The 25,360-nt window shown below is 35.2% G+C and overlaps 1 protein-coding gene across 11 annotated transcripts in view; it reads left to right on the plus strand.

The window, feature by feature from the left end:
- RPS6KA3 (ribosomal protein S6 kinase A3) overlaps positions 1–25,360 on the plus strand; it is a 114,798-nt gene that overhangs the window by 23,056 nt on the left and 66,382 nt on the right. For 3 of the 11 annotated variants that reach the window (XM_036270404.1, XM_036270403.1, XM_036270410.1), the window contains 4 exons: positions 1,161–1,282; positions 1,442–1,535; positions 2,431–2,533; positions 8,758–8,814. In XM_036270404.1, coding sequence (XP_036126297.1) covers positions 8,773–8,814 — 42 coding nt within the window. In that variant the 5' untranslated portion in view covers positions 1,161–1,282; positions 1,442–1,535; positions 2,431–2,533; positions 8,758–8,772. Of the gene's footprint in view, positions 1–198; positions 300–1,157; positions 1,283–1,441; positions 1,536–2,430; positions 2,534–8,757; positions 8,815–25,360 lie in introns of those variants that run through there. The other 8 variants (XM_036270401.1, XM_036270407.1, XM_036270409.1 and 5 more) reach the window with 6 other exon arrangements.

Below are 25,360 nucleotides of genomic sequence, written 5' to 3' on the forward strand. Positions count from 1 at the left end.
ATACTTGCTTTCTTTTCCTTTATGCTTTTCTGTACTTGTCTGTTTTGTTTGGGTTTCTCTTTAAAGTAGTAAGTGATTGTTTGGGTATTTTAACCTTTTAAATAATACAAACTAAGACTCTTAAAAGTTTTTGTTATCGAGCATTTTAAACACATGCCACAATGGAGAGAACAGTATAACAAACCATCATATTCCCATAACCCAGCCTCAAGAATCATCAACCCTTACACATACTCTCTCCTCCCTCCCTGGCTCCAGTGGATTATTTTGAAGCTAATCCTAGAAACATCAAGTCAAATGTAAATATTTACATTTATATTTATGAAAATATAAAGACTTTTTTAAACACGTAACTACCATACAATCATCACTCATAAAAACATCAGCAATTCTGTAATAGCATTAAATATACAGTAAGACCCTTGATTTTAATTAGATACTTTAAACTTTACATTTCTTACATTATTACTTTTGGAATGATCATTCATCCTATTTTAAGTTTTTTATTGTATTGTTTTTTACTTGTACCATATAGATTATTTTGTTGAGGAGGTTATGAAATAGTGGAGAAAGAATTATGAAACTGGAAAGACCTGGGTTTGAATCCTTCTTCTGCCTTTCACTAATTAACTTTGCTGAACCTTTGTTTCCTCATTTGTAAAACAGGGATACTTATACCTACCTCGTGTTCTTAGGGTTGAATGTAGTACCTGTGTAAAGTACTATTCACAGTCTTTGCCAGTTATTATCTTCTAGTGATTTGGACTGCAATAAATAAATAAAATTATTGATTATTGTATGGTTTTTCAAAACATTGTAAAATTTATATTTACTAGCTAATTATTAAAAATAGCGGTTTTTAAATATCATTCTAGGAAAGATAGAATATTTAGAATCTTTGTTTCTCCCTACTTCCACTAACTTTTATTTTGAGTCCACATTAATTTAGCCTGAGGTTACAGATCTTACCTTTAACTTTCTAAAGTTTTATATTGTTTATATACTTATATTAATTATTTATTCTTTACTTTTGACCCTTTCTTTTTTAGTGGGCTTAATTATTCTATTCAATCATTTCTAGATATTAGTTGGCATCAGTCTACTTCAGTTCTTTCCTACCTCAATATTCTTGAATTCTTATTTTGATTCTCTTTTAGTAGTCTAGGACACACCTTTGAACAATTTATGAAAAAAGGTACTACCAGGATGGTGACATTTTATAAGGCTTTGCAGACCTAAGAATAATTTCCTGTGACGTTTGTACATGAAAAACTAGGACAAGGTATAAAATTCTTAGATCATAACATTTCCCTTTCATCTCTCTGTAAGTCATTACTTCATTGTCTTCTGGCATTTTATTATTGCAGAGGAAAACTCTGAGGTCAGTCTGATTTTAGTTCTTTTTAAAATAACCTATTTTTTTCTGCTTGTATGCTTGTAGGATTATATCTTTATCCTTGAAATTTAAAAACATTTGCCAGGACATGTCTTGGTGTTGATGATCTCTGTTGAACCTTCTCAGTCTCCAGTCTCAGGTATTTTTTTGGAACTGGAAAGTATTCTTATACTTTTGATTGATTAAACTGCTCTGTTTTTTCTTTAGGAACATCTGTTATTCATAGATTATTTCTATGTCTGTCCTCCATAGTTTTTAAATATTTTCTTTCACTTTCTTTTTCATTTACTCAAGTTTGTTCTCCGTGGCATGGATTCTGTTTTCTGCAGTGTCAATTCTAATACTTGCTATTCACAATGCAGATTTAATTTTGGCTACCCGTGTTTTCTTTTTTTTATTCCTATCCCAACATACTCTTGTTTCATAAGCAGAATTCCCCTTAGGGATACACTCCACAAAACATGAGGTGGATTGAGGCCTAAAATGTATCTATTTCCTGAGGCCAAAACCACAGGACCAAAAAGGAAAGAAAAAAATTCTTAAAATGAAGATATAACCAGAGGTCATTCCTACCCTTGTCTAGAAAATAGAACAGTCTTGAATACTAGCAGGCCTTTAGTTACTGGAGGAATAGCAAAGCAGGCATAAGGGCACCCTAGCTAGAATAAACGGATTTTCCAAATTACATGATTGGTTTTTATCTTTATAAAAATAATATATAACAAATGCATATAATTTTGAAAATACAGTACAAAGAAGAAAATCCTATGACTCAGGTAACTACAGATAAGATTTTATATATGCTTTGCCAGTTACATGCATACATGTTGGGAGGGGGGTGCAAAATTGGGGTCATACTATGTAGTTTTGTATCCCTTTTAATTTAGTATATTGCAAGCATATCTTTGCATCATTAATTTTTCTTTGAGGCCCTGATTTTAACCATTGCATAGTATTCCTACATATGAATAGATGTATTATGATATATTTTACCAGTCCCCTGTTGGTCATTTAGATTGTTTTCTATTTTTCAGTATATAATGAGTATGATGACTATCACTGTACATAAGTCTTTATGCACATCTCTGATATTTCCTTAGGATAAATGAGGAGCTGATTCTTAATCCTGTCACATTGGTAAGGATTATATACCTTCCTTATTAAGAATATAAAATGCTTGTTTCTTATTGTTTCAATGTGATTGCATAGAAGATTCTTTGGATTCTGAACAATTTCATGGTATCTTAACTGAAGTTTGAGAGAGGTTTCTAATGCCTCATCCTCAGCACCTTCATGGAACTCCTGTTGTGTATGCTTTGGTCAAGAAAACCATTGCTCATACCATGGAGTTTGGAAGGCAAACATACTTGTGGAAACTTGAAGGTGGTAAAAAATAAATAAAAAAAAGTATGATCCTTGCTCATTCCTACAACCTGGGTCTCCACTAGGGGTCTGGACCCTTTCTTTACTTTCCTTCCTCTTATTTCAGGCTACTGTTCTCTGTGAGGAATTCTTTTCTCCCTATGTTATTATGTACGTTTCATTTCTAGGTAGGAAGGTATCAGTACCATGGTATGTCCTGCTAAGTTAAAGTTAGCATTTGATCAACCACAGATAATTTTTTTAGTCCCAGTATACTTGTTCCTGCTGAACCCAAAGCATTTTTTAAAATTTCTTTTATATTTTCTTCAAAGGTATCAAACAGCAGCCTGGAAATATGCATTATTGTAACATGCCATTACAACAAAACAATTTGTTTAGTAGGGTTACTTAAAATGAATTATTTTAATTAGTAAAATGTTCTTATTTTTAACATTTCAGAATTTTCCTTAAAATTCCTGGGAATATTCTAGAAGTCCTAAAACCTTGATTTGGAATTACTGATGTGAATTATTCAGCCTCTTTAATTTAAACCAGGAAGATGATCTTAAGTGATAATTTTATACCACAACATTAAAAGTTATTTTGACAACAATTCCTGCTGAAACTCAAGCTAACAGTCTCCTTTATCGGATTTGTTCTGATGAGACCCATATTGCACATTATTTGATTTTTGGCTTTTATATTTCAGACTAACAGAAAAGCATGATTAGAATATTCTAACCTTTTCTAGTATTTCACATAATATTTGTATAGGTACAGTCTGCCAAGCTTTGCAGTTTTTTGGTGTTTTTTTTGTTTGTTTTTTGTTTTTTTGGCTGGAAGGCATTATGGTGGGATGAGAGAGAATAAATACATTTGCCTCTCTTTTAAACTATTTTTTGTATGTTCTCATTCTTTAGCCACATTGTATAAAAATATACTCACATATGAATGATCTCTTCCACCCTGCTTGGCAGGAATTTGGCTGTACTAAGTGGTGAAACTGGTATCTCAACACGCTCCAGTATTTGTTCACTGAATTGCATTTAGAAGTTAGCTGTAGAAATGTGAATGTTACATAGTCAATTGAGGTAAAAGAAAGGACTGGAAGTAGCATTTACTGAACGTCTATTGTCCCTTGGTGGATCCTTTTAATTACAACATCCCTGTAGCAGAGTGGCGCAGCGGAAGCGTGCTGGGCCCATAATTACAACATCCCTGTGAGGGAGATATTATATGCATCTTACAAATGAAGAAACTTAGGCTCAAAATGTAAGTGACTTACCCAAGGTCAGACAACTATAGCAGTAATTGACAGGACTGGGTTTAAAATTGGTACTGGCCAGATTCAGACCACCTGCTTTCTGTTTCTTTGAATTAGAGAAATTCATTTTCTTGTTTAATGCTATTCCTTGAACTTTTGGAACTATAGATATTGCAATATTGAGTCTGACTGATGGTCCATGTAACCTAATCTTTAATGAAACCAAGGGTCATTTTTCTTTTTATTTTAATCCTCACCCGAGGATATTTTTTCATTGATTTTTTTAAGATAGAGTTTGGGAGGGGTGGGGCATCAATGTGAGAGAGCCACATTAGTTGGTTGTCTTCCGCAAGACCCTGACCTGGCCAGGGAGCAAACCTGCAACCCAAGTGCCTGCCCTTGACTCTTCAGTCTGCAGGCTAACGCTCTAACTGCTGAGCCAAACTGGCCAGAGCCCAAGGGTCATTTTTCAAAAGGGAAACTTATTAGCTGCAGAAGTAACTATGCTCATTTCTAACAGATAACATTTGAATCCTTGTTTTGATGAAATGATATAAACATTTGTTGAAGTAAAGTTCCTTTTTTGGTAGATCTTTGTGAAGATCCTGCACTGGTATGTAAGATAACATTGGTCTTCATATTTTTTTGCTTTAAAAATTAAATTATTCAAAATTTTAAATCTTTGCTAAGCTCAGAAAGGAGGTAGATATTTTTGCAAAAAGTGGAGCATAAAGTACTTTAGACCATGTTTCATTCCATTTTTTTCTTAGATTGCTTTGTTATATATTACTGTTAATTAGCTGGCTGAGTTCAGAAAGGGAAATATATATTGTGAAATTTATGGATCACATGAAGCTGAAAATAGTGAAGAGACTGATTGCCAGAGTTGGAATCTAATCTATAGAGTTTAGATCAGAACTGGAAAAAGATGAAACAAAATTTTTAAATAAGGCTTTATTCATGAGACTAAGAGTAACAAGTACAGAATAGAGGATGCAGGGCTTAGTTGCAGTATAAATAAAGAAGACTAGGATTTAATCAACAGAAAACTCAGTATGATTCAGCAATGTATAGTGGACATTCCAAAAATATTGCATACGTGAACTGCATTAATATTAAACTTATTATCTAAGACAGAAGAGGTGATATGCCCTGTACTCTACATTGGTCATATCAAGGTAGGAATGCTCATTGCATGCAATTCTGTATACCACTCTTTACGAGGAATTGGATGCTTGCTCAGAAAGGAGATAGTCTCATCTGTCTTAAAGGAATATTTGAAGGAACTTGAGCTATCTAGAAAATAACACACTTGGGTGGTTTGTAGTTATAGCTGTAGATTTACTTCCGGTGACTTTGCAGATACAGTGCAGGCAAAGTTAGCCATTATATGTTAGTAATCCTCTTAAAGGGAATTTGTTGCTGAGGAAAGTTACTATATACTGAATTTTATCTAGCAGCCAAAGCCTTTTCTGAGATTGTGTAGTAGGCTGCCTGGTGAAGTAGTACATTTTTGTCTTGATAATGTTTAAATATAGATGAGAATGAGATAGAAAGAACTGAAACATATGAGGTATGTTTGGAACAGAAGACTTACAAATCCTAAACTTTCTTTATCTTTATTTTTTTCTTTGATTTTTAGAGAGTGAGAAAGGGAGAGGTAGAGAGAGATAGAAACATCGATGAGAGAGAACATCGATTGGCCACCTCCTGCATGCTCCCCACTGGGGACCTGGCCCACAACCTGGGCATGTGCCCTGACCAGGAATCAAACCGGTGACCTCTTGGTGCATGGGTCAATGCTCAACCACTGAGCCACACCGGGCAACTTTTTTTTTTTAAGATCAAAAGAACTTTATAGGGTATTATTTTATCCTCATGAATCAACTTCACCTTAATAATAGTAATTTGCATTGGTATAGATAGCTCTTTACAGTTTATAAAGTGCTTTCTTATGAGTTAACTCCGTTTTGAGCCTGATAATGACCAGTTGGGTAGACAAGGCAAGTGTCCTCTTTTGAACAGATAAAGTAACAGGCTAGGAGAAAATCCGAATTGCCCCAAAACATAAAGCTTATTAGTGGCAGACCTAGGACTTTACTCCTGGTCCATCAATTCCAAGTATAGTGCTCTGTTCACCTTTAAAGTAAATTATAAGTTGTGATTCTTGCATTGCATGCATGAAAGTCACAAGGAGCAGATGGTTCTCAAATTATATTCCCATGGAAAATGTAAGTTGCTCTGGTTAGACCAAGGTTCTAAAAGCTAAACAATAGGGGAGTTGTTGAGCAGATTATTTTAGAAAGAGAACTCTATAATTAATGAGAAAGTCTAGTTTGGGTTGCTAGATGAATAATGGTAACATTCACCAAGATAGCAAACACAGGAGAAGTAGCAGATTGGTGGGCCACAGAGGGGGTGATTGAATTGAATTTTGTACATAATTAAAATAGATAACATTGATTGTTTACTAAGTACCAGGTACTGTGCTTATGGTTTTATATCATTTATCTAATTTAGTCTTCATTAAAGATAACTCTCTAAAGATAAGACTTTTTAAACCTCACTTTCCATGTGAAGAAACTAAAGCTTAGATAGTTTAAATAATCTCTTTAAATCTTCATAATTAGTGCAAGAACAGAAATCTGATCTAGGTGTTTGACTTAAAAGCCAGTGTTCTTAAGAATTAGTGTAAGGTTTACCTGGGATGTCTGAATAAAAATAATCTGTGTTCAGTTAGGAGAAAGATGTGTCCTGGAGTTGAATCTTTACCATAGAAATGGGCCTCTGAAGGTGTCTTAGGAAAACAAAGATTTATACCTCCCTCCCCTTTTTCTGCATTTGGGCACCATTTCTGTGCTTTATAATATTGTGTAGGCATTTCCTAACCTAGGAACATACTCTTGTGAGTGTTTGAAAATGAAAGGTGCCATTTTTATGGGTTAGTAGACTTGTGAGACCCTCTAGGATGGGGGCTATGTTTTATTCACCTTTCATCTCCAACTTGGTGCCTAGAATATAGCAAGAATGAAATGAAATAAATGGATGAATGGATGGCTAAATAGGGATGGGGAGAGTAGAGAGAGGAGTTCAAATTCAGAGCAGCTGCCTCACGAGGAGTATAGTGTAATGGATACAACTTACCTTTTATCTGCCAATTGATAGTGCTCCAAGATGGTTAGCTTAGATTCTTGTACATTTGCTGAATTAACAAGTGGTCAAGGGAATTTACTCCTTTTTCCAGTAAGGGAACTAGAGAAGACAGTTATATGTTCCTGATTCTGGTTTTATTTTGTTTTAAATTACGCAAATAATACATATTCATTGTAGACACATTAGAAAATTCAAACAAGCAAAAACAAATTAAATTGTCTAAAATTCTACCACCCAGAGATGGCCATTGTTAACATTTTGGTGTATATCCTTCCAGAGTTTTTCCCATAGAAATATATACATTGAAACATGTATATATTTATTTAAAATGGGATCATTACAATCCATATTGTTTTGTAAACTGCTTTTTCACTTATTACATGTGACTGTCTTTTCATGTCAATAAATTTACATCTTTATCATCATTTTTAATGACTGCATAGTATTCCATAATGTGGATGTACTAGATATATTCAACTAGTTTTCTATTAGGAGTTTAGATTTCCAATTTGGAGTTCTTTTTGGAAAAAGTTATGGTGAGCATTCTTGTATGTACATCTTTGCACACTTGTCCATTGTTTAAAAAAATAAATCGAAGTGATGGGCTGTTTCAAACCTTTGTGTTTTATTTTTTTAAATATAGACTTATATTGCCTTCCTGAAAGGTTGAGCTGATTTACACTTTCTCCAGCAGTATATTCTGAGTGCTCTTTTCCCCATGTTAGTGCTGGGTGTTATTTTTTCTGTAAATCATTACCAATTTGAAAGGCAAAGGTATCTTTCGGTTAAATGCATTTCCTTGATTAGTGCTGAGGCTGAATGAACTCTTTTTTCCTTTATTGCTTATTTCTGTTGAGGTTCATCATTTTTTCTTACAGGTTTGTAAAACAAAGCTCTTTTATGTATTGAGGATACCAACCCTTTGCCATATGTTGCTTTCATTTATTTTTTAATCAGTTTGTCTTTTAACTTTTTTATGTCTGGCAGAAGAAGTTTTAAACTTTTATGGATTCAAATGTCATTTTTTCTTTATGGTTTCCACCCTTCTTACCCCATAAATATTATTTACCTGTATTTTTTCTAATACTTGTATAATTTTCTTTTTGACATTTAAATGCTTAATACATATGGAATCTATTTTGATGTAGAGATCTAGCTTAATTTTCCCCTGAAATAATTAATCAGTTGCCCTGATTAATTATCATTGGAGTTGGAATTTAGAATGTGTTTTCCCATAGAAAGTATTGTAAATGAAGTTGATGAGGTTTGAATAAGATCATCTGTAATGCATTTAACTATTAAAATAAATTCAAGGGCTCACCTGGAAAGGTAATTATCATTTATTATATCATTTCCATTGAAAAGTGTTTTTATAGTTTAAAATAAACAATTTACATATTAACTTTTGAAGCACAATCTGTTGCAAATTGGCAACTATATACTTATATGGTGGTTCTGTACTTCATTAGAACCCTTTAGGAGTGAAAATATTCCTGTATGATCTTGTTTTGTCTGCCTTCATTTAACTTTAACTGATGTGAGATCCTCTTTGGTAACTTTCTTCTTGCTGTGCTTTTCACAGAATGGACAGCAAATTATGGATGAACCTATGGGCGAGGAGGAGAGTAATCCACAAACTGTAAGTAAAATATTGTCTAATAAGGGATGTAGATAAATCAGATATCATAAAACTTAAGTATTCTTACTTTTAAACTGAGCACAATAATGATTTTATGGTATTAGAAATTTGTTGATGCTTTCACATGAATTTTACCAAAATGCATTCTTGAACTGTTTGATAAAACTGATTTTAAAATAATGAAAAAAATTGCTTTTATATTGTTGAAAGATTTTTATTAGTACCTTAAAGCTTTTTTTAAATCAAACTAATCACAGATTTATTAGAGGCAAGTTAATAAATTGTCTCCCCCTGCAAGATATCCATTGTTAGCAGCTCAGTTATTACTTTCTTTTTGTTCTATACATAAGACAATTATCGTTGATATTTACAAAATACATACATTCTGCAACTTATTTTCACTTAATGTCTTAAACATCTTTTATGGCAAAATGTAGATCTGCATCTCTTAAATGGTTGCATAATATTCTGTTTTATGCATGTCCTACACTTAATGTAATTTCCCCCTATTTATTTTTGTGAATTTATGTTCTGGTAGGATATAGTCTTCGAAAAGGATATGCTGGAAAAAAAGGGTATGAACATTTAAATCTCAGTAGACATTGCCAAATTGCCCTTCAAACCAAAAACTAATTACATGTTGAATAAAGTGTGGTCAAACAGGATACTGAACACTGAATATTATCAGAAATTATTTTTAATTTGAGCCACTCTAAATAAATAATACTTTCTCATTTCAGTTTGTATCTCATTTGATCATTAGTGAAGTTGAGTATCCACACTTTATTGGCTTTTGTATTTTTGGGTTGGTCCAATTTTCTTTGGGGTTACTTGTCTCCTTATGATCTATATATATCTCTGTATATATTCTGGATGTTAACTCCCTGTTTGTAACATATCTTGCAAATATTTTCTCCCTATTTTTTAAAATTGATTTTGTTGTCGGTCATTGTAAATGTACAGAAGTTTTCATTTTTGAGTTGTTAGATCTGGCTTCTGGGTTTCATGTTTTGGTTAGAAAATCCTTCCCTACACCAAGATTATAAAAATTATTCTCTTAACATTTTCATCTATCACTTTTGTGGTTTTATTTTGTGATACTTGGAATTTTAGTACCTGTTGTAATGTAGAAATCTAACCTTCCTCTAAATAAATAGCCTGTTGTCTTAATCTCTACTTATGGAATAAATAAAACTCATTCATTTCCACTCATTTGAGATCCTTCTTTTATCATATATAAAATTGCCATATACTCATTGTACCAGTTTCCTAGGCCTGACCTAACAAAGTACCAACAACTGAGTGGTGTAAAACAACAGAAATTTGTTCTCTCACAGTCCAGAAGACTAGAAGTTTGAAATCAAGGTGTTGACAGAGCCATGCTCTCCCTGAAGGCTCTAGGGAAGGATCCTTCCTTGCCTCTTCCAGCTTCTGGTAGGGCAGTCTTTGGCATTCCTTGGCTTGTTAGACATATCACCTCAGTCTCTACCTCCATTGTCACATGGCATTCTCCCTGCATATTTCTGTATCCAAATTTTTCTCTTCTTATAAGGATACCAGTCTATTGGATTAGGGTACACCCTACTCCATTTTGACCTCACCTTAATTTTATTATATCTGCAAAGACCCTATTTTCAATTAAGATCACATTCACAGGTATAGGGGATTAGAATTTGAACATACCTTTTTAAAATGTATTTTTCAATTATAATTGGCATACAATATTATGTTAGTTGTATGTTTACAACATAGTGATTAGACATTTATATACTTTACAAAGTGATCACTGCAATAAGTCTAGTACCCATGTGGCACCATGTAAAGTACAGCATAGGGAAAATTGACCATACCTTTTGGAGGACATAGTTCTACCTACAACATCCCTGAAGGTTTTAGCTTCATATACAGTTTCAATTACTCTACCTTATTGTTTTTTATATATGATAAGGCCAGCCTTCTCACCTTTTTACTTTTCAAAATTGTAGTCTTATGCATCTTCCAGATGAATTTTATAATCAATTTATCAAGTACTCCTAAAAAATTTATTGGGATTTTTATCAGAATTACATTTAATTTACAGATTAACTTGAAGAATATTATTTTAATAATATTGAGTCTTCACATCCAAGGACATTCATTTATTCTGATATTCTTTTATAACCGTTATCAAAATTTTATGGTTTCTTACATACAGTTTTGTCTATTTCTTATTAAGGTAATTCATGGGTATTTCGTAGTTTCTATAAATGGGAAGTTTTCTCTGCTGTGTCTTCCATGTGGTTATTGCTAGTATATAAAAAAAGTTATGTTTAACATCTTGGGAAAGTTAATTTTTCAGAAACCAAATTGTTATGAACATTATATCATTTATGCAGGAGTGAGATTATTGTACTGTTCTTAAAACCCTTTGATAGCTCAACCGGTGTAGCTCACTGGTTGAGCATCAACCCATGCACCAAGAGATCGCCAGTTTGATTCCCTGTCAGGGCACATGCCCAGGTTGTGGGTCCGATCCCCTGTAAGGGGCATGCAGGAGGCGGCCAATCGATGTTCTCTTTCATTGATGTTTCTATCTCTCGCTCCTCCCTTTCTCTCTCTCTAAAATCAATAAAGAAAAAATATTTTAAAAAAACAACACTTTGATAGTTTTGTGCTTCCTTTAAATAAAGTCTGAACTCTACAGTGTGACCTATCAGACCCTGCATAATAAGGCCTTTGCATATTTCTTTATTTTATTTTTATCTTACCAAGGACGTTTTTGAATTTATCTTCAGATAGAGTGGGAGGGAGAGAGGGAGGAAGAGAGAGACAAACATCGATGTGAGAGAGACACATTGACTGGTTGCCACCCAACACGACCCCAACTGGGGCCGGGGACAAACTGCAACTGAGGTACGTGCCCTTAGCGGGAACCGAACCCGGGCCTCTCTGGTCCACGGGCCGACGCTGTAACCGCTGATCCAGACTGGCCAGGGCTGCATATTTCTTTATATCCTCTCCGGCCTCACACCTCTATTCTCTACTGAAAGTCCAATCACTCGAACGTATCAGGATTTCTTTTGCTCATGAGCCTTCAAAAGTGATATTCCTTCTCCCAGAATTTTTTTCCCTTACTACCCCAGCCATTGAATTTCTGATCATGCTTCAGATCCAAGTTTTTATATCATTTCAACTGAGATATCTTCCTGATACAACTATCACTTCTATTTTCACCTTGAGTTCATTGTTTTTCCTTTGTGCTGCCACAGAAGTCCACACATGCCCTAAATAGCAACACCACACTAGATTTTGTTGCTTATTTATTTGTTTATATTCTCTACTAAGCTGTGAGTTGCACAAGGCAGTGATTATGTCTGACTTATTCCTTGTTTTATATCCAGCACCCCAATAAGTGCTTGTTAATTAAATGAATGCATGAGCCCAGCTGGTTGGCTCAGTGGTTGAGCATCGACCCATAGACCAAGAGGTCACTGGTTCAGTTCCCAGTCAGGGCACATGCCTGGGTTGCAGGCTCGATCCCCAGTGGGGGGCGTGCAGGAAGCAGCCCATCGATTTGTCTCTCTCATCGATGTTTCTCTCCTTCCTCTCCCTTTCTCTCTCTATAAAATCAATAAAAATATATTTAAAAAAATAAATGAATGCATAAATTATACTTTTGCTAGCACAGGGACCTGGACATGGGGCCTAGTGCCCAAGGCTGCCTTCACATTTGGTCTTCATTTCTGTACCTCCCAAACCATTTGAAACATTTTACTTCTGCATATTTATTAGTATTTATGCAAACATATAAACAATCAGTAAGTGTTAATATTGATTTTTCTGCCCCCAGCTGCCTTTTTTTATGTATATAACAATTCCTTTGTAAGGAAAACCTTCAGATGTTTTATTCTCATCAGTCTAAAATCAAAAGCATTTTCCATTGTGATGTTATATGGTTCATACTTTTCCTCACAGTACGCATAGCATTCATAACATTTACCTCTGCATTGTACCAATAGGGTGAAAAGGTGCAGGACTAACACATTACCAGCAGTGTGGGTGAACTTGTTGAACAGATTATAATCATTCTAGATTACAGGAATTAATTTTAAGTATAAGATAGAAGCCTAATATGTACTATTTCTTTAATAGTGTTAAATCCAAAAGATTGTCAAAATATATGTTAGCTTTATACTTTTAAATTATATTTGCCTTTAATGTACAATTAAAAGTTTTTTGTTTTCTCAGTTACTGATAATTGAAAGAAAGTTGAGCTGCTGTCACATTAGTTATATATTTGATGCATAACAAATTACCCCAAATTTAGTAACTTGAAACAACATACACTTATTAACTCACAGTTTCTGTGGGCCAGGAATCTGTATACAGCTTAACTGGGTTCTTTGGATCAGAGTTTCACAGACTGCAGTCAAGCAGTGGCTAGAGTCTCATCTGAACCTTAACTGGAGAAGGATCTACTTCCAAGCTGACATGTTTTCTTGGCCCAGATTCCTGGCCTATAGAAACTACAAGATAATAATTGTATGTGTGGAATTTGTCAACTAGTAGGTTGATTGGCTCCTTTTCCATGGGCTAGAATGCAGAGTGTAATGATTAGCCAGTTTTGACCACTATAACACTGCAGGATAGATGGAATATAACAAGAGAGAAGAAACCCGGGTCATTTAATGACCTAATGGTCTAGTGATACCTTTTCACCCTGACCTACCCTCTTACCTATGTAGTGCTCCATGAGAGGAAAATAGGCACTTATCCTGTTTGAGTCATTGCATTTTGAGGTCTTTTTGTTACAGCAGCTTAGTCTGTAACTACAGCTAATCACTCATTAACCAAGTAGTTAATGAATGTCTATTGGGTGCCAAGAATCCTATTAGGTTTTGGAGACACAAAAGCATATAAGAGCAACTTTTAGTTTTCAAATGGCAAGACAAAGCTGTTTTTGTCCTCTTCTCCTCTGGGAAGTTATCACCCAAAACAATAATAAGAAACAGAAATGTGGTCTTTGAAATTAAAAGACTTCTGTAATTGAACCACACTCTAAAAGTATGAAAAGCAGATAAAAGACTCATAACAAGAGGAAGTTATAGGACCTAAATGCTTTTAGAGGAGTTTATCAACAGGAAGCAAGCCTTATTCAGGGCCTCAAAGACCCAGAAGAGCTTACAAATGAGGTCACCAGGTACTATGGAAAGTGGAGATAGAGCATGGGGCTGAAAACAGAGATTGGTTGATTGTCTCTATAAAGAGCCTCCACCCTCTCCTCTCTCCTAACCCTGGAGGAGACAGAAGGTATTTCATAGAGAAAAATGAACCAAAGAGGCTCCAGACTTGGGAAACCCCAGACATAATATCATGGGGTGAGGCCTTGGGCTGGAAATAGGGAGACCAAGTAAAAGCCTACTAAGCTGTTCCTGTGATAGCTCTTGAACATATCCCCTGCTTTCTGTTAGCTGTAAAGCCATTTCATTTTGGCTGCATTTCCTCCTTCTTCACACTTCATCTCTTCCTCTCTTCCCTTTCTTTGCCCTGCAGTCTTACTCCTTGCCATATCCTAGACCCACTTTTCTTCTATCTTTACAATTATTATGCTGTTTTCCTTTCTTCTGGTTTTCTTTTTTTTTTTTTTTTTATCCTCACCTGAGGACTTTTTTTTTTTTTGGTTCATGCCCCTAGTGGGAACTGAACTCAGGACTCTGTTCTGCAGGCCGTCACTCCAACCGCCGAGCCACACTGGCCAGGGCAGACATTTTTGCATTTATCTTCAGATAGAGTGGGAGGGAGAGAGGGAGGAAGAGAGAGAGAAACATCTATGTGAGAGAGACACATTGGGTGGCTGCCACCCACATGACCCCAACCAGGGCCAGGACAAATCGCAACCGAGATTCATGCCCTTAGTGGGAACCGAACCCAGGACTCTCTGGTCGGCAGGCCAACTCTCTAACCGCTGAACCAAACCAGGCCAGGGCTCTTCTGGCTTTCTTTATGCACCTGAAGTAACAACTTTAATTTTTTCCATGTATCTTATAAAATATAAGAAAATATATGTAATTAAATTGGTTCATACCAAAATATAATGGATAGTCATCACCTTTCCCCATCTCCCTCCCCCAGGAATGTTTGCATATTAATCCATATTTATGTCTAATTAGTTGAATTTCTCAGCAGTTAACTTGCTGCAGCCAGTGTCTTATTCTCCTTTCCCTGCTGGAGAGTTGATTATGTTTCTCTTTTATTTTGGTGGGGCTGCTGAGATAGACTATCTAGCAGAAGGTAGAGGGCTTTATAGCACCTCAAGCCAAGATATCTTCCTGGGCTCCAGAAATTTTCATCCTTCATCACCTGGCCAGAGGACTCCATGCTCTGCATGATCCATGCTGAAGAAATAGGGAGTCTTGACTGTTTAGGTCTCAGTAGTCATCTAAGAGTCATTAAAGCAGTTTCTTGCTTAGTGGGAAATAATTCTCTTAATGGTTCTTGTAGTACCAGGCAAAGATTCTTCTGGGTCTTGAGAATTAAAGGAGATAAATAAATACTTAGCACAGAGTAAGAGCCCAGCGAGTGTTAATTTTCCTGTCCTCTTCCTACCAGAAGCTGATCCTGCTCTCCCAGACTGTTCACCAGAGATAAAGTAGACCCCTTAGGAACAAGCGTGGTATCTGGTGATTTTGTGGTTAACACTAGGCCTGGCCTCAGACAAAATCATGAAATGTTTGGACTTTCTGTTAACTTGGTCCTTTGATCCTTTTGTTACCCTTATCATTCTTTCTAATGACCATGCATACATTAATTGCTCATAACGTCAACTCTGTAAATATTATATTACTGTAGTCCTAAATACTATACATTTCAACTCTGTAGCTCTTGTTGTATTAAGTCACATGCATGATTGTCAGGGATTGGAGAAAACTTGTTAAAAGTAGTAGTAATAAAAATGGTTTAAAAAGGTAAAATGAAGATAGATTACCTTAAATGTCAGATTAAGGAGCAGCACCCGTCTGAAGGATACGGGCTAGAGTACACCAGCAGTGCCCTATTCTTTTCAAGTCCTTTGAAGTGATCATGGGCATTTGGCAATAGTCTCTTCCAACTTCCATGCGTGCTGTTACTCCAGCTACCATTTATACAGTAACCCTAAGGCTGCAGCGATATATATGATGGCCTTCACAATATCTAGGGAATTGCACCAGTTACCAGTTATCCACAGGTTTCCTCCATGTCCTTGAAGGTTCCCTCAAGCTGCCTTAAAACTTGCATTTGAAAATCCAAAATGATACTCATAGCCATGAGGCCAGTACACATTTGCACACCTCTTATAGTCATCATGATTCAAACACAAAATATGCTACAGAAAGTGAGCCCTAGCAGAGTTGACAATAGACAGTGAAGAACCCACTCAACACAGGAAAGTACAATAGAGTGCTCATTGGCAGGGAGCATTTGTGGAGTAGTACATTAATAGCACTTACTGACTAATTGTGTACAGCAGCGATTTTCAACCTTTTCCATCTCATGGCACACATAAACTAATTACTAAAACTCTGCAGCACATCAGAAAATATGTTTTTTTGCTGATATGACCAAAAAAAGGTATAATTTTGATTCATTCACATCAGACTGCTGTTGTTGTGTTGGCTGTTGTCATTTTTTTATTTGACAGTCTAAGGGAAAAGAGGTCAGTGTCCCTAAATAGTCAGATATTGCATGTTTTTCTCTCTTTTTTTAATCCTCAACTGAGGATATTTTTCCATTTATTTTCAGACAGAGTGGGAGGGAGAGAGAGAAATATCGATGTGAGAGAGACACATCAGTTGGTTGCCTCCCACACGACTCCAACCAGGGCCGGGGATGGAATCGCAACTGAGGTACATGCCCTTGACTGGAATCAAACCTGAGACTCTTTGGTCCATGTACCAATGCTCTAACCACTGAGTCAAACCAGCCAGGGCCATATTGCATGTTTTTAAAATTCTTGTGGCACACCAGTGTGCCTCTTTCTGCACATACCAGTTGAAAATTGCTGATACAGAGTGTTGTCTGTTGTTCTAATTCTCATTGGCTGAGAGTATATTTTAGCATTCAGAGCATGGGAAAAATAAACTCTAGTAGAATTAAGTATATACCACTTAGGAAAATATTTCTGATGTAAATAGCATTATAATTAGCACTGTATAGTAGCATTAAAAAAAGTGTGTGTATGATAGGCAGAATTTCCAAGTGTGTAAGGTTTCCTTTTGCTACCTACATTTTTGGCTCTTCGGGCTATTTTTTCACTTCCTAGTGTCCCTTTCCTTCATACCTAAGAACTTTAAAAAAAAATTTAACCCCTCCTTTTTTTTTTATCATCACTTGCCTAACTCATATGGTGTCTCTGATCCAAAATTGCTTCTCCTCTGCTCTGGTCTATTTATCACAGTACCAATTTTTTTCAGTCTGAGTGATATAATCCATTATTGGAAAGAGAGCAAACTGATTTGATTAAATTGTGTTCAAGTATGAATATTTTATTGAGTCAACTTGAAATACTGACATATTGAAAGTTAAAACCCCTTTACCTAAATGAGTCTTTTAAACCATTTCAGACAAACATGACTTAGTAAAAAGAATACCAGGCTAAGCAGAAAATAATATCTGCATAGGGAGATGAGCAATACCACCTAGGGTGTATTGCTGCTTACAGCAAGATTCCACCTGGGACGTTGGTGCTGCTGCCCCCTCACCCTCTCTCTCTTCTCATGGGAGATATTTTGAGTGGAACATAGTGAGCTTTTCCTTGAGACGCCTGAGAAGCAACCCCTCTGCTCTCAGAAGCCACTGACATTTGGTTCAAGTTGATGATCATGAAACTTTTTCTCCATCTCTGACTTAAAACTTTAGAACCATAGTACTTTATAACATTATTGATGGTTGTGTGCTAGAGAGTTATTCTCCTCTACTTAAATGGATATCCTTTAGTGTCTGAAAAATTGAATCATCCATACACAAATGTATCCAAAGGAATTGGTTAATAACATGTTAATTTTAAGTTTTTATCTAGGGGTTGATTTTTCTCCAGAAGGGTTCAGCCATCATGGGGTCATGAAGATGGTTGATAATTGGGTTTGACCAGGGTTGGGGTTTTGTCAGCCAAATGTATGGTGTAGAACAGTGTCTAGAAACTCTGCTGTGGACCCTCTACTAAGCTGTCTTCCTTCAGGGTCTTATCAAAAGATTTAGCACCTCCTGGTTTCTGACCTAAGTTAGCCACTGGCCATACATATACACACTCCTTTCTCAGATAGAATTACATGGTTGTACTCCCACCAGCATCACAGCCCTTCCCACTTCCAAATTGTGTGAACTTGGGTGGCAGGTTCCTCAACCTCTCTCTAAGCCTTAGTTTCCTCATCTGTAGTGTAAATAATAGTACTTATCTCATTGTAGTGAGAACTAACAAATAATTTCATGTAGAACATGATGCTTAGAACATAGTAGTATCATAAATGATATTGTTAGAATTATACTTGAAAGATACTAATTGTATTAATAAATGAGAATTCAAATAAAGAAACCAAAGACTCAGTGAAAGAAGCTAGAAAAAGAACTACAAAGTAAACCTATAAAAAGCAAGAGGAAGGAATTAAATATAAATTCCAAAATCAGTGAATTAGAAAACAGGAAAAAAAAAAACCCACAAATGCACAGCATTAGGAAAGCAAAACAGGATATAAGCACAGATAGGAAGGAGGTTAAAATATCATAACAACTAAAATATTTACAGATGAAAAGATATAATATCTAATATTTGCTTCAAAATAATTAGGTATAGGAGTGGGGGGAAATGAATGTACGAAGCAGGATTGGACATGAGTTGATAATTGTTAAAGCTAAGTGCTGGGTACAAAAGAGTTTGTTTTACTATTCTACTTTAAATACGCTTGAAATTTTCCTTAACTTTAATTTAAAATAGAATACTAAGAGTGACTCTATACTAATATGAAAGTCCTGCTGAAATATGTGGTTTTCTAGGAAAATTTAAATTATATCATTTAGGAAGGGATAATAAAACTGAGTATACCAATAGCAAGGGAGAAATTTAAGTTATTAAAGAACAAGCCCTCCTTCAACTGCAGTGCCAGGCCCTGATGACTTGGTAGGAGAAAACTCTGAAACTTTCAAGAAATAGATTATTCCTGTGGTCTTTAAATTGTCCCAAAACATAGAGAAAATTTTCATTGCCCTCTAGTGTGTTTTATAAAGTTAGCAAAGGTCTGAAAATGAAAGAAAAGGACACTGCTGATTTATAAATATAGATGTAAAAAATCCTAAAAATCACAAATCAAATACAGATTTATATTAAAACAATGGATTTTCCCAGAAATACAAGCATATTATGACATCTATTGATCTGCTATTAAATCAGTAGATCAAAGGAGAAACATTTAAGTGTCCATATTAATAGATAATAAAAAGGCATTTTGTAAAAACTGTATATTCAGCCCTGGCCAGTTTGGCTCAGCGGTTAGAGTGTCAGCCTGCGGTCCGGAGAGACCCGGGTTCGGTTTCCGCTAAGGGCATGTACCTCGGTTGCAGTTTGTCCCCGGCCCTGGTTGGTCTTGGTCGTGCGGGTGGCAGCCACTCGATGTGTCCCTTCACGTCGATGTTTCTCTCTCTCTCTCTCCCTTCCTTTCTCTCCCTCCCACTCTATCTGTACAAAAAATGGAAAAATATCCTCGGGTGAGGATAAAACAAACAAACAAAAAAAAAAAACAAAAAAACCCCTGCATATTCATTCTTGTTTTAGTAATAAGAAAATAGTCTGATTTTAACATGATCAAACATGTCTAAAACCAAATATTAACGTCATACTTGAATGATTTAGCGAGTATATTCCCAACTCAGCGTTTATTAGTGTTCGCTTTATGCTCCATAGACTGTGAGAGATTTGGGTTTTGTTCTGTGATGGGAAGCCACTGAAGAATTCAAGGTAGGAGCACAACCTGGCAACCTGGTCTGACTTCTGTTTTAAGATTATTCTGGCTGCTGTGAAGAGAAGGGATTGCACAGGGTAAATTGGAAAGCAAGAAAACCAGTTTGATGGCACTAGATTATGAGGATTTGTACTGAGAGTAGCAGAGGAACTACAAATACATTTGAGATTAATTTCAGAGAAAAATAAGTAAAATTTATTGATGGATCAAATATGAAGGGAAGGACATTAGATAAAGGAAAGAGCCAAAAAGGACTTAAGGTTTTGGGGATTGGTAATGATGCCGTTGCCTAAAATTGGGAAGATTAGCTTCCCATTACACCTGAAATAAAATCCAAATCCAAACTTCTTGATAATCCTAATATGACCCTATCCTACCTCTCCGTCTCCTTCTCTTTCTTTGGTGTCCACATTCTAACCACCGAGGTCTTTCCTTTGTGTTTTGAATTCATTAAGTTGATTCCTATCTCAGGTCTTTTGCATCTGCTGCTTTTTCTGTTTGATGGCTCTAGATCACACTTTGTCAGGAAACTTTGTCTATAAAGGACTAGGCAGTAAATATTTTACTGGCTTTGTGAGCCATATGGTCTCAGTAGCAACTATTCAAGTCAGCAGTAGACATTGTAGGGCAAAAACAGCAGGAGCTCATATGTAAACAGAGATGGGCATGACCAGATTTGGCCCTTTCCTGGCTGGGCCTGGCTGTGGTTTGTCCCTGCCTGAGGTCTTGGTGTGATTCCATCGTTATTTAGGTTCTTCCTGGAGGATGACTTGGCACATGTTAGGATAAAATAAAGTTTTAAAGCTGCAAACTTTGCTTGTTAGAAGTACAATTTCACTTTTAAAAACTATTTCTAAATGATTGTCAATGTGCACAAAGGATGGGGACATCCCAGTGGTATAGAAGATCAAATACCCAACCACATAAATAATGCATGAAAGGTTATTTAATAATAGAGAACAGGGGTCAGCAAGGTAAACCCAAAACCTGTCGCCTGTTTCTGTAAATGAAGTTTTATTGGAACACAACCTCACCCATTCCTTTTCCCACTGCAGTGGCAGAGTTGACAGAGACCATATGGCCTACAAGGCCGAAAACATTTACTGTCTGGCCCTTTACAGAAAAAAGCAATAATATATGTAGTAGGTCTAAATATGCATGTGTGTATACAGAAAAAGACTGGGGAAAATGCACCAAAATAGTGATTTTTATTCTCTTTTGTTTTTTCCTTTGTGTGTATCTTTGTTTTTTAATTTTTTATAATGGACATGCATAATTTTTATAATAAAAGTTACTCTTTAGTAAGGTAGATGAAAGTAGTAAGATTTACAAAGAAAGAAAAAGTAGCTGAAAATTTTGTAACAAGATAAATTTAAAGAAAATTGAGTTAGAGGCAGGAAAAGTTTGAACAATAATATCTAGTTTCATGCAAACAACCCCACAAGTAATGACCATTTCAGATTTCAACATATGATACTTATTCAGTCAGCCATTATTTGAGTTTCTACTGTGTGATATTTGCTATGGGGATACAAAGGTTAAGTACGGTGCCTACTCTGAAGATTAATCTGGTAGGAGCAATAGGATGTGCTCAAATAGTAATAAATGCCATAAGCAATATACCAAAGGGCCTTAAGAGCTTTCATTCTGGTTAGGTGATAGCTAACACCCAAATAAAGCAGTTGCTCAGTCGTGAGTTGTAACACAATTATAAGGGATTCCAATCGTGTGAGCTAATCTTTTAAGTTTGTTTATGGTGCCTTTTGATGTAGAGAAGTTTTTGAGTTTTATGATCAAATCTATATAAATATTTTCCTTTATGGGTTCTGTATTTTCCAAACAGGTAGCCAAATATCCTAACATTTCCCTCAGATGTAAAGTGCCATATTTATTCTTTTTTGCCACCTTGTTTATCTTTTATTTTTATTTTTTTCCCATATATCACCTTTGTTTTTTAGAGCAGTTTTAAGTTCACAGTAAAATTGGCCCTCTTTCAAGGGTTAAAAACAATGAAAAACGGAAGTCTATTCTCCCAGTAATGTCTATAAATGTCTACTCATACCCAATCTTCCTGGTGAATTTGCAGCTTTTATTTTATTTCATTTTATTTTATTTTATTTCATTTTATTTTATCCATCATCATTTATCCCCTCTATGCCCTATTTCCCCTCCACACACACACACACCCACCCACACACAATCACCACACTATTGTCCATGTCCATGAGTTCTCTTTTTTCTTTTTGCTGAATCCCTCCCCTGCAACCAGAGCTGTCTGCCTGCTCTCTATCTGTCTCTATGTAATATACAGCATTTTTGTGTCTCGGTTATCTCTGTAGGTTGCCCTTTCATTATGCAGTTATAGAAACTTCTCTCTGTTCAGTAACAAGTTGTAGCTCAATTTATGTCAGTGGATGAGCACCATCATTTACTGTTCTGTTTGTTACTTTAGTTTTCCTGTGATTTGGTGAGTAAATCTGACTTTACAGAGTATAATGTTTAACTTCATGTGATCATTTAGCCAAAGAGTTACTATATTTTAAATTAAGGCAATGAGTGAATTCTATTTTTTCCAAAGTATTATATAGCAGAACCGCACTGTTTTAATTAAGGTGTCATTTCAACTCAGGGAGACTTATTTCAGATTTTAATATCTGAAATACTGCTTCATTTTCATAGTGCTAATATTACAAAACACAATGCACAGCAAAATATGACTTGTTGACCCGAGTATCAGTAGTCATTAAAGCCAATTTAGACTAATCCTTTAAATTCCAAAATGATTATTTGATTGTTCCTGTTCTTAAGTATGACTTGAATAAAGTTGATGACTGCTCTATAGAGACACTTCTATTTTGTTTTCTTCATCTTAATCCTTGTACAATAACTGTGATGTTTAGTTCTAGCCTTACTGCCCTTTTGCAGCATTGTAAGGAGCCTTAAGTAATTCCTTTTGGGAGATGGGAGGGTTCGTGTTCTAATGGAAAACTTTCTAAGTGCTATCCTTGCTGAAAAATATAGGTATGCATTTTTAATCAAGAGAAATGCACAATTTCCCAGGCAGAATTCAGGGTTTTATTTTGGATATTTATTTGGGTTCCAGTTGATTCTAACATATTTGGTTACTTAGGATAATATTTTTTTTTACTTGAGCAAATTTTTTTATTCTTCATCTTCCATTAGGTCATTTATAGAACATTATGAAAATTAGATATAGCAGGAACATTTATTATAGAACATTGCCATAAAAATTTGATATAGCAGGAAGAGCCCCTAGCCTTTCATGTGGTACCTGTAGCACCTAATGGGCACTTTAATGTTTGCTCAATAAAGGAATGCTAAACTAAACTCCCATTATAGATAGCTCCATCATCAAATATGTGCCTACCTTGACCATAGTTCCATGGTTCCTTCATTCAGAAAGCAAGCTGATTGTTGTTGGTGTTTTTAGAAGCTCTTCGGGCTTTGAAAATTTAGTGATTTTATTAAATTTATATTGGCCATGTAGATTAATGCTTGAGGTTTTTATTGGTTCCACATAGATTAAATGTACATTAAGTACCGCATTTTCCACGGCTCTCAATGCTTCTGTTCTTTGGTTTTGTTTAAATGCCGCTATCTTGGTAATGTTCTGAATATCAGCATACTTTAAAAAATATTTTCCAAGGCAAAAATGCCTTAGAAGAACTTGTAGAAGCTATTAGAGGATGAGATGCAGTAAGGGGTTGTCTGTTAGCTTTACCCCAACTTTTCCAGGTTGACTTCTTCATTAAGTGTTCTGTTTGCTTAGTAATAACCTAGGGATTGGACCTTTTTATTTAGTTTTTATCAACTAGGAATGTGAGTTTTATGGGCCTTGAAGACTTTAACCGGGTTGATAATTAATGTTTATAACCAATGTGAATTTAAATGTAATTTACTTTCACTTAAGACAGGAAGAATGTGTCCTTACATCACAATCAAAAAGTTTCTTTTGCGTGTGATAATTTTCTTCCCATAGTTATGAAACTTCATCAGTGACAGGGAACACCCATGACATGTCTGTATATAACCTTAAAATAGCCTTGAGACTATCCTTTGGATTCTGTGGTGTGTATAAACATCACATATACACCAATGATTTGTTTTAATAGTGCTGACTAGTTTCAGTTGCTTTTAGAGTCATATACTTAAGAAATACTAGCATTTCTCAAGATTCAGAAATAAAATAATGTTTACTTCACTGGTTGTGAAAATTCACTGGATTGCTGGGAACCAAGAGTAAAGAACTTTTCAACAGGATTTTGCTATCAGCAAATCTGTTTTGGTTTCCTGTTCTGGCCTCTCTACCTATCAGCTACATTAGTGCCCTCGCCATTTGTTTCTCCTTTCTTTTACCACAGGAAAATTGTCAGGCCTCTTTTTCTAACATTTCAGGACCCGCCTGACAGGAAATTTTCTAATTGCCGGAACAGCTGGTAGGAGAAAACTTTGTAGGGGCTTGGCCTTTTCTTTCTAACTTAAGTTTTACGGTCAGAAATTCTTTTATCACCATCATGGTTTCGTAGCCATGTTTAAATTTTTGTCTTTTCGTGTTCGTTCTATACAGGTAAGCTTTATTCAACTTCATTAAAGACTAAAATGTTTTAGTTGGTGCTCAGTATAATTATACTAATTAAGCAATTACTTTATATGTTCTTTTAAGAAGCTTTTCAAAATTCAAAACCAGTTTTTATAGAACTTTTAAAGGATATTTCTATTTATTAAAAGTAAACCATTTATGAGTATTATACATTTCAAGTCTGTGTTTTGTAAACTTATTTTTATGTTGAGTTTTTAGTGCTGGAATAATTTTTATTTTGCTAGTGTTTGTAATTTTGTATGGTAGAACGGATGACTGTAACTTTCAATATTAAATCAGGCGTGAACAAAATTATGAACTTACCAATATTTAAGAGATAATGTTTGTACTATAGTATAAACAATATGTTTTTGGGAGGGAGAATATATTAAACGGTTAAGAACTTAAAATCAGATTTTTGTTGAAATTGGTTCCTTTAAAAATTTTAAGTGTTTAATTAACTATATTTAAGTAACTTTAAGCAAGTAACTTTATCTAACTTAGGATAGGCACAGTTTTCAAAGCATTATTTTGTTAAAACATGCTTAGTGAATGGTAATTTGCATTATACTTAATCTAAAATCCTGCCAAATCAACTTGATATTTTGCTGTGAGAATTGTGCTATCCTCCTGCTCTGTAAAGAGAATTAATTAAATTGGTTGATTGGGATTCTCGATTGGGAGAAAACTGTGCTTTGTGTGGCAGTGATTGAGAGTGTTATTCTGAAGAACCAGCAATGTTGTTTTCTCAAACATGGAAACAAGAAGCTGGCTTGGAAGAATCTTTTTAAGAATTTGGTTAAATGAAAAATGCCCGATGTATTTATCATCCATTAGCAAATCAAGTAAATTGGATTTGGTTGAATTGTAATCTAGAATAAATTAAAATGTGGTTTCTTACCATGGCTTGGGTAACCAGTCTAATTATGTATTGCAGCCAAATAATTTTTATGTATCTTGATCATCTAAAAAAATTAAC

Source organism: Molossus molossus, unplaced genomic scaffold (genome assembly GCF_014108415.1).
Source record: "Molossus molossus isolate mMolMol1 unplaced genomic scaffold, mMolMol1.p scaffold_m16_p_2, whole genome shotgun sequence".
Classification (NCBI taxonomy): Eukaryota; Metazoa; Chordata; class Mammalia; order Chiroptera; family Molossidae; genus Molossus; species Molossus molossus.